Source organism: Cnephaeus nilssonii (genome assembly GCF_951640355.1).
Source record: "Cnephaeus nilssonii genome assembly, chromosome: 15".
Taxonomy (NCBI): domain Eukaryota; kingdom Metazoa; phylum Chordata; class Mammalia; order Chiroptera; family Vespertilionidae; genus Cnephaeus; species Cnephaeus nilssonii.
In genome coordinates, this window is record NC_137086.1 from 65,770,252 (window position 1) to 65,780,801 (window position 10,550).

At 54.4% G+C, this 10,550-nt stretch overlaps 1 protein-coding gene across 1 annotated transcript; it reads right to left on the reverse strand.

Moving 5' to 3' along the window:
- Window positions 1–5,703: 5,703 nt before the first annotated feature.
- Window positions 5,704–6,810, reverse strand: GPR45 (G protein-coupled receptor 45; the record flags this gene model as incomplete). The annotated part of the gene is made up of 1 exon (XM_079791659.1): window positions 5,704–6,810. One exon carries the CDS (start codon window positions 6,808–6,810, stop codon window positions 5,704–5,706), a length of 1,107 nt encoding a protein of 368 aa, XP_079647785.1.
- Between the last annotated feature and the right edge of the window lie 3,740 nt (window positions 6,811–10,550).

Here is a 10,550-nt window from a genome sequence, read left to right on the forward strand (position 1 = left end):
CCTGCTTGTTCTCGGCCTCTGGGGAGCTTTAGGAACTTAACCCTGAACACCTCGGAAGGCTGCACTTGCACCTCAGGCCCCCAGATTCCTGATTGCAGAAGGTAACGTTCTGGTCACATCTAAGTGCGTATACAGATGAATTCTTTATGTTCCTGTCAGACTAATGAGGCCAAATCTGTCTCCCCAGAGGCCGCCCTGTTTCCCTCTCTGAGCCAGGCAACCTCTGGCCCTCTCCTGTCTCTAGAACACCATGTCCCCTGCTCCTCCAGGACGAAGGGCCAGAGAGCAGAGGGTGAACTGGAACTGCCTGCTAAGGTAACCTCCCGGCCGTCCCCTCAGCACTCACACACACACACACACACACACACACACACACACACACACCATGCTTGTGCTCAGCACCCTTCTATTCTTAGAGATCCGGCTAGGATGGGAAGCCCTGACTTTCCTTGAATAATTTAATGGCCAGGGCGTGGCCTGTGCCCTCCCACACTCTGTGGGGTCTTCCTTGTCACTGGCAACCAGTCTCCACCTTTCAATAGGCAAAGCTTTGAACTTATACTCTTTCCTTTAACAAACAAGGTGGTCTCAATCACTGTTAGGACTTACAAGTCAATATAATTACTTACGGCCATTTGTAAGCTTCCCCGCCACAGGAGGACAAACACCAGGAAGGCTTGTTGGACCTGAAATGCCAGACACCAGGAATCAAACCTTATAAGGAGCTAAAACTGCCAAAAGCACCCACATGGCATTCCTGTTGACCCAACCCACTGCCCAAGCCCACCCACCAAGCCCCCAAAACCCACTGATGACAAAAGCTCCCTGCCATTGACTGCTTATAAGGACAAGATTTGAGCTCCTCAGGGCTGCCATCATCGATCCAAGTCCCTTTGGCTCGGTGCCCTGTAGCCCTTCCCTTTGCATATTCCCATCCCCCAACCCCTTTTCTTTAAATAAATTCAATTTTTCTTTATTCGCTGTCTAAAATTGCTATTTTGCCTGCCTGTGCACCAACGAATTGAACCTTTCATTCACTGTTGATTTTGTTTTAAATAGTATTTTTTTTTTCTTATTTGGCAAATGCATCTCTTTGCAGCTGCAAATTTTCAGGTTAGCCCTCCTGTCTCACATCTTCTGTGTCCAAAAGGTTGCCTGTGGGTCCTGTCTTCCTTGGCACAGGTGTAAGTGCTTGCAGTCTCTGTGTCTGGGAGCAGTCCGGAGGCAGCCTTCCGGGTGGCTGTGACAGAGACGTGCTTATGTTACAGTAAGGAAAGGGTCAGTGATGAGATTTCTACTTCGGACGTGAGAATTTGTATATGTGCTAGGATCCCTTATCTTTCAAAATCGTGCCATGTCTTGGCAGAGGCTGCTGGGAACGCACCAAATCCTTCTCCTCTCCTTCCAGGCTAAGAAAGCCAGAGCTGGGCACACACTCTAGACTGTAGGCTCACCTCCCAGCCGCTTTTGCAGCTGTGTGGTCATGTGACTCAGTCTTGACAGGGAAGCCCAGGGGACTGTGGGTGTCTTACGTCTCTGCTTTTCCACACCCTTTCCTCTCCTCAAGGGCCAGCGGGAACCTGGACGGGAGGAGGGAGTCCCGAACCGCCTCCTGGCGGAGAACCCGCCCACTGCCCTGGACTTCAATGAGGGAAACAGGGTTATTTTTTCACAGGCACTTTCGAGTTGGACGTCTGTTATAGCAGCCCCACCCTTACCCTTGTCACACTCCTGCCTCCCTCCTGCTTCCCTGCATGCTCACAACCCTGCTCAGCTCTGCAGCACGGAGCCCCTCCGAGCAGTGTGCTCTCAGGATATGCATGGAAAGGGGTCCACGGGTCTGTCCTTCTCCTGGCAGCCCTCTGTGAGGCAACTCACAGCCCAGGGACAGTTCGGATGCGGTCAAGTGCTGCAGTCCAGCCATCGGGAATTTTGCTCTTTAAAGTCAAACCTATGCTCCTAGCTCTTGTGGATGTTGTGTTCTTATCAACTGAACCACGAACTCTTAGGGCCACCTGAGAAAAGGGACTAACAGCCGGTTTCGGAAACAAATCGCTACCCTTGCCCCGGAGTACAAAGGCTGGCCTTAGAGCAAGTGGACAGTACAACTGTATCATTACTGCCACCGTGTGGCAGCCTCTGCCATGGCCCCGCAGGGACCGGACCCTTCATGTGCACCAGTTCATTTCTCCCCCACGGAGCCCTTGGGTGGGAGTGTTTACAGGTAGGAGATGAGAAAGCTGGGACACCAAATCACTTGCCCGGAATCACGCAGAGAACAAGGTGGCCCTGGGTTTGGGGAGGGCATGCCCTTTGGCTCCGCCCCCCGTGCATTTCCTAGGAGCAAAGCCTGGGTGCTGGCACTCCGAAACTTCGGGGCCCTGGGAGGCGGGGCTGCCGACTGCGTGAGCAAGGGGGCAGAGCAACATTGTAAAGACTTAACCAGCAGGCTTTTAGCCCCCCAAAAGTGTGCTGGAAGTCACGCAAGGGGAAAACACACCCAGGTCTCAGAACGGCCCAGTAGGAATTAATCTAGATTTTTGTCACTTATCTGGGTTGGCAGAACGCCCTAGGTAACCTTTGCTTTTATTTCACCCCGACAGTAGGGACCACGATTCAAGATGAAAAGGTCGTGGATTTCCCGGGGGACTCGGAATTGGGATGACGCCTCTGAGACGTGTGTCTCAGTTTTCTCCCAAGGAACCAGGGAGCTGCCTCCTGGAGAGTCACTACCGTCGTCACCTCCTAAGGCCCCACCAAGCAATTCAGGTGCCGGGTTTGGGTGACTCCAGGGCTAAAGAAGAGACAAAACCGGAAACCAAAGGAGCCGTGGTTGTCCTCCTCTCAGGAGACAAGTGTGGACCGCTGCCTGGGCACAGCCTGGGCCTTCCACAATGGCTTAGGGGAGGAGAGTTTGGTAGAGGTTCGGCGAGGAAGAGAGACTTCCGAAGGTGCCGCGCTGGGAGTCGGAGGTGAAGACCACAGGTGACTTAGCAGGGCCGTGATTTAAAGCGACCTGGGCGCCCCACCACTGAGCCCACTGCTCACACAGTCTCCTGCTTTTCATCTGCCCGCAATGTCCTTCCGTCACTCAGCACAGGGAGTAACTGCCAGGTTCTGCGTTTCCTGAAGTTGCTGTGCCTTAGGGGGCGCTAGACTCCAGATCAGGGGTCCTCAAACTTTTTAAACAGGGGGCCAGTTCACTGTCCCTCAGGCAGGACTATAGTTTAAAAAAAAACTATGAACAAATTCCTATGCACACTGCACATATCTTATTTTGAAGTAAAAAAACAAAACGGCAAAAACACCCGCATGTGGCCCGCGGGCCGTAGTTTGAGGACGCCTGCTCCAGATGGTTGGCTTACTATTCATGGCCTTGGTGCTAATTATGGCAAGAGCATAGTCTTATACACAGAAAGAGCAATAATACTTTATTTAAAAATATGTACAAAATTATTAGTTTGAAACACATTACTTTTCAACATACATCATATAACACTGACGGGTGTAAATTTTGCTACCTGCATTCATTCAGTTTTGTGATTTCTCTTTTACTCAAGGCTCTGGGGGAGCATTTTCTTAAACGCCCACCAGTGGGAGGTGACCACTGGCCTGGCCCCTTGGGGGCTGGCTGTGTTCTGGGCCCACTAAGGCTGAACTGGATGGGAGCCAAAGGCAAACCCTGACCCTGCTGGGGGCACGTGGGACACGAACTGACAGGCCATCTCAGTCACACACCAACTGCCCATCTTCTGTCTCTCTGTACCTGGGTAAAGTTAGTGAGAAAAAGTACCAATTATTTTCACAACAAATCCTGCTCTGGGCTTAGATAACATGATTTATGTTCTCTGTGATCCCTGCCCTTCCCTGCCTGTTGCCAGCATCACAGGAAGCGAGTGCGAGACGGGAAGCTGGCCTCTTACTACAACCTGGGAAAGGAACCCAGAAGAGCAATGAGAAGGGAGCATCTGCGTTAGGCCGAATTTGAGTTACAATAATATTTTTAGAAATATATTTTTATTGATTTCAGAGAAGAAGGGAGAGGGAGAGAGAGAGAAACATCAATGATGAGAGAATCATTGATCAGCTGCCTCCTGCACATCGCCCACTGGGGATGGAGCCCACAGCCCAGGCATGTGCCCTGACAGGGAATCAAACCATGACTTTCTGGTTCATAGGTCGATGCTCAACCACTGAGCTATGCAGGCCAGGCTTGAGTTACAATGATCTTGAGATAAATTGGACAACTGCCTTTGGGCACAGCCCAGGCCTTACTCATCCCTCTTCCTCCCACAGTGCCTTGTGTCTAGCAGGCACTTAATAAAGGCTCATGGTGTGGGGAATAAACGAATACAGAAGGGCTATCACTACGAGCAGACAAGATACCCTTTTAGAATCCGAGTGTTTGAGAGAAGAAAGGGGCACGGGAGATCATGGAGACTTGCTTCTTCGCTTGGTAAATGGGGAAACAGACCCATAGAAGTCAGGTGACGTGAACAAGGTCACACACCAGTTCCTGTTAGAGTTAGACTTGGGTTCAGATTTTCTGAATTTCTCCTTAAATTTCCCACTCTCTTCATATCTGAAACTGTAAAAAGAACTGCATGGGCTTAGTGGTGTGCCTCAAACTCGGGAAAACCGACCCCACGTCAGAAGCTCTGGAGTAATGGGTGACCTTGGCCAGGTGGCCAAGCGCACAGCGCAAGCAGCCAAGCTCCCTGTCGGCAGCCTCACTCCCAGGGCCCCAGTCCTGCCTGGGCTCGGAGGACCAAGGCCCCGGGCGGGTGGCCCAGAGGACAGCGGAGGAATGAGGTAGGAGGAGCACAGAGATCAACGGGGACCTGCGGGCAGGTCGGTGTCTGTCCGGCCCCTGCCAGCAGGTCCAGCGCAGAAGTCCATGCGGCAGCTCGGGAGGCTACAGCCTCAGCGTGTCCAGAGGAAACGTGTAAACTAAGCCCACGGACCACTTCTGAGATGGAAAGCAAGTCGCTTCACATACTTGCCAAGAAGATGAATCACAAGAGAAGGACGGTGCCTCTTCTGCCCCCTGGGGAGGACGGAGTGAGAACAAAGGGAGGCATGAGGAGCAGCGAGAGAAAGAGCGGGGCAGAGGAATGGTCCTGGCAGACAGGAGGATGGAGGGCCCCGGGCCCAGAGACAGGGTGTGCTGGACCGGCAGGAGCGGCGGGGTACACACCCAGCCCTCCGTGGGCTTGTCCTCTCAGCTGAGCTGCCCCGGGGCCTCCCACGTGCCCTCCCGGGAGCTGAGAGGCACTGGCTCCCTCTGCTCCCAGCGTGATCTTGGTTTATAGAAAGGACGATGTGGCCTGGCTGGAAACGCTCATGTGATCGATGTAAAGAAACCACAGGCTTTCTCTTAAGCAGAGCCTTCTTCCCGCGCACACTCAGCCCACCCACCCCCTGCTCCCTCCTCTTCCCTGACTTTCTGCCCACTCCCTGCTCCCCTCCAGTTCCCGGCGCCTTCCTCCCAAAGTCTCCATCGGACCCACCCCTGCTCTCCTGCAGCAAAACACAGAAATCATTCACCCTGCAAAGAAGCCGGCTCCTCTGCTCACAAATGAGTACCTCTGTGCTTCATAGGCCGCCACAGGATGCCCCCTGGGGCTCAGGGGCCAGGAGGCAGAGCAGGACAGCCAGGCCCCGGCCCCAGGCCCTGTGCCCCCTCCACCCGCCCGCCTCTCGCTAGACAGCCGACTGGTTTTCGTTGCACGTGTAGATGGTGCTGGGCTGGATGCGCCTTCGGATCCGCTCAGGCACTCTGGGGAGGATTTGGAAGGTCTGGGGCAGCAGCTCTATGCAGGCCTCGCGGAACTTTTTGATCCTCCAGCAGTAGACGATGGGGTTGAAGACCGACTTGGTGTAGCCGAGCCACAGGACGCAGGAGCTGGTGGTGTAGAAGGAGCTGCTGCAGTAGAACCGCCTGCTGAACACGGACAGGAGGCTGTAGACGGCGTGCGGCAGCCAGCACAAGGAGAAGCCCACGAAGAGGATGAGGATGGTGGTGAAGGCCTTGGTTTTGAAACTCAAGTCCAAGCTGATCTGCTGCTGCCGCTGGCGCCGCCGCAGGCCGGCCCTGGCGAGCTGCCGCAGGTCCAGGGTGTCCGACTGGTTGCGCACGCGGACCGCGTTCTTGCGCACGGCGTGCAGGATGCCCAGGTAGGAGCCCAGCATGACGCCGAAGGGAGCGAAGAAGGCGGCCACCACCAGCGTCACCACGTAGGCGCGGCCGGCCGGGAGCTCGGTGTAGCCCAGCACGCACTGGGGGGCCCGCGCGGGCACCTCCACCAGCGTCCAGCCGGCCAGCGAGGGCGCCGACACGCAGAAGGACAGCGCCCAGGACGCGGCGATGATCGCCTTGGCCCGCCGCGGGGTCAGCCTGTCCTGGCGCTGGGCGATGATGAGGAAGCGGTCCACGCTGATGATGAGCAGGGCGGCCACGCCCTCCAGGACGAAGAACCAGTAGAGCGCGGCCGAGAGCCGGCAGAAGGAGTCGCCGAAGCGCCAGCGGACGGTGACCAGCGTGGCGGCCGCGAAGGGCATGCAGCACAGCGAGAGCATGATGTCGGAGAAGGCCAGCGTGGCCAGCAGCAGGTTGATGGCGGAGCGCATGGCCGGCCGCTGGTACACGATGACGCAGACCACGGAGTTGCCGAGGAAGCCCACCGCGATCATCAGCACCAAGATGCCTGCCAGGCACCCCCGGAGGGGCGCCGCCGCCGCCTCCCACGCGTGGCTCCCGTTGGGCAGCAGGTATTCAAAAGTCTCCGCGGACGTGCGGTTGCAGGACATTCTGGAGAAAAGCTGCGAGTCTAGACAGAAACGCCGGAGGGGCGCCCCTCAGCGCTTTGGGGGCCGCCGGCTCGCTCGGCTGCCTGCATCCCCCGCGGCCGTCTTGGCTCTCCAGGGCGGTGGAAGGGTCCAGAGAAGCGCCTTCCTCGGGGAGCATTCGCCAGGATCTGTGACTCATCAGGGACATCCACCCGGCTCAGACCACGGCCCGTGTCTCAGCTTCCTGGTGGGCGCTCTCCCACCTGGGCAAGGGGCAGAGGGAGACGGGAGTTAGACCTTCCAAGCGTGCTGAGCTGAGCATTTAATCCGCGGGTTCTAAGACTGGGGAGGAGAGAAAAGGGGATCGCCCAGTTACCATTCGGGACAAGGTTTGCTGTTCACAAACACTGTAACTCTTGTTAAGTAACCCAGAGACACCTAATCAGACGTGCTTTGCAAGGGATTATTAGTAAGTGAATACTTTCTAATCACCATTTACATAATGAGCATGGATTTAATAACGCATTACAAGCAACCTGGCAGAAGGAAGTTTGGGGAAGCCGGCTTCCATGGGAGGTCAGGGAGTGTGTCTGCCTCCTCCGCGCCGGAGCAGGCCTGCACATAGGAGCTGCCAGCAGATATTCGTTGAGTAGGTGAGTCCAGGGCAGCTGCCACTGTGACATTTATTTAGCTTTATTCTGAGACACACGTAGGTAGAGTCACGTGCGGTTGTAAGACATAATCGGGTAGATCCTGTAGACCTGTATCCACTTTACCTCAGAGACACCTTGGGTAGCCAGTGTTGCTGGGAAGAAGGAAACTCTCCCCAAAGATAAGCTCTTTTAAAAGATGCCGCTGCCCTGGCTGGTGTGCTCAGCGATTAGAGTGTCAGCTGGCCGACTGGAGGGTCTCGGGTTCCATTCAAGGTCAAGGGCACTGACCTGGGTTGCAGGTTCGATCCCCGGCCCAGGTGTGTGTGGGAGGCAACCAGTCGATGTGTCTCTCTCACATTGATATTTCTCTCTCCCTCCATCCCCCTCCCCCTTGCTTCCACTCTCTCAAAAAAAAAAAAAAAAAAAAAAGATGATGCTAACTTTACTTTTGTTTCTCACAGACGTGGGAAGAATGGTGCTCAGCGTTCAGTAGCCTGAGGCCAGAGTCTTGCCCGGGCTGGGTGACATCCAGCCCCCACGGCGAATCCATCACTGGCTCCCTATAGCAGGCTGCTGACCTCTGCCACCAGGTGTGCCCTCCTCACTGGGTCACATGGGAACCCCATGCAGTAACTTCACCATGCCTGGGTCATAGAGTACTCAATAAACCTTAACACTTGAGCCCTGCAGCAAGTCACACCATATTACAATGACATCGCTTAATTTACATGTGATACGTGCGCCACTCCTGCATCTGTTTTAGACCCGCCAACAGGTGAAGTGGCTCCACCGGAGGGAGGCTGTCACACTTTTCCCGTCCCTTTCCCCCCACCACTTCCCATACAGCTGCTGGGACCAGGCCACCGCCCCAAGGGCAGCTGGTCCATGGCCTGGCCACTGAGGACTCTGGGGGCTCACATTCATTCAGTAGAAATCTGAACTAGGAAATAAAGTAACTAAAGCAACTACACGGAGGGATGTGACAAAGGGCTTCATGGATAAAAGCCCCAAGTTCCCATTCATCCAGGCCATGAGGGTGTGCTGATGCTCTTCCTTTGCCCCTCCAAGTCCTGCCACTCTCCACCTTGACCCTGCCCAGGAGACTGGCACCTTGCTTAGGAGAGAGATGAGGTCTTTTTTGCCCTGGCTCCCTCCCATCTGGTTGTGACTGGCAGTGGTTCATTCTCAGAAGGTCTCAGCCCCTCCAGGGCAACTGCCCAGGAAAGCCCAGCCCTCTCCGCAGTTCCCTGACTCCCCCTGCCTCAGCCTGTGGCCTCCGGGTGACGCCCAGCGTGCTTCCCCAATGTTCATTGGCTTCCCTTAGCCTGGCCTCACCTTTGACAAGAGTCTCTTACTAATCGGGTCTGGACTCTTTCTGATCTGCACCCTGACTAATAAAAGGGGTCCTGGCAAACTGAAGCTATGAGGAAGCAGAAACTGAGAGTAAGTAGGTATCATAAGGAAGAAGAAAAGGGGTATGTGTGTGTGTGTGTGTGTGTGTGTGTATGCGCATGCGTGTGCGCCTGCCTACATGGAAACAGAAACACAGGAAATCTACCTCAATTCCTGACAGGTTTCTAATTAAAGTTGCATTTCCATATGCATATTTATAATATTTACTAGAGGCCCGGTGCATGAAATTCGTGCACGGGGGGGGGGAGGGGGTGTCCCTCAGCTCAGCCTGCACCCTCTCCAACCTGGGACATCCCTCTCACAATCCAGGACTGCTGGCTCCCAACTGCTCACCTGCCTGCCTGCCTGATTGCCCTTAACCGCTTCTGCCTGCCAGCCTGATCACCCCCTAACCATTCCCCTGCCAGCCTGATCGACGCCTAATTGCTCCCCTGCCAGCCCGATTGACCCTAACTGCCCTCCTCTGCTGGCCTGGTCGCCCCTAACTGCCCTCCCCTGCCAGCCTGGTCACCCCTAACTGTCCTCCCCTGCAGGCCTGGTTCTCCCCAACTGCCCTCCCCTGCTGGCCCAGTCACCCCGAACTGCCCTCCCTTTCCAGCCTGGTCACCTCCAACTGCCCTCCTCTGCTGGCCCGGTCACCCCTAAGTGCCCTCCCCTGCAGGCCTGATTGCCCCCAACTGCCCTCCCTTGCAGGCCTGGTTCCCCCCAACTGCCCTCCCCTGCTGGCCATCTTGTGGTGGCCATCTTGTGTCCAGATGGGGGTGGCCATCTTTGACTACATGGGGGCGGTCATCTTGTGTGTTGGAGTGATGGTCAATTTGCATATTACCTCTTTATTATATAGGATTCCTTTCTTTGTTTTTAATTAAAATATTAGCTTTTTGTTTTTGTCTAGTCTCTTACACCAATCTTTGCCATCACCTCTCAGAGGCAGGCTCTTTTTGCCATTTTGTGGTTTGGGTTTTGCTGATGGTTATCCCATAACCAGATGGTTACTTATGTCTAATTTCCTGATTTAGTCATTAGAGACACTATCTGCTGGCCTCACCATATGAAAGATGAGGTTTAGCTCACTCTACTTGACCTCACTCTCTTCCTAATGATTTCAATTCACTATTTTTAAAATAATTTAATTGAGTGACCATTGTAACTATAAAAATATACTTATATGTCTGTATGGCCTATCAAATATGGACAGTATCTCTTCATCGCTATAAAATATGGACTTGGTATCTCTCCCCATCCCCCACATCCTCTCTCCCCTTTCACATTCATACTGTCATCCACTACGCCTGTCATTAATATTTACGTCCTTTCCTGAATCCACAACCAGGCTCCTATGCCGTTTATCAGTTGGCTTTAAGAAGGTAACTACCGTTAAAAGTGTTTAGATTCTTATGCCTACATCGCATTGCTCAGGGTTGAGTCAGATTGTCTGCTGGAATTCCATCTTCCCGCCTGGTGTGACTTGATCCTAGAGGGGTCCTCTGTGTGAGGAGCACATGCCAGCGTCACAGTCCGATGGCATCTATTATCTGACAGCTCGTCGGCTCTGATGCTAATCACGTGCCATCTTACAGCTGTCCCATGTGCTTCCCGAGGCTTTCCTGCGCCGCTCTCTGTGTTTTCCTGGGACTTTCTTGTTGCCGTTCTCATTTCTTCCCCAGCGCAGTGAGCCTTTTCCTGGATTTTCAA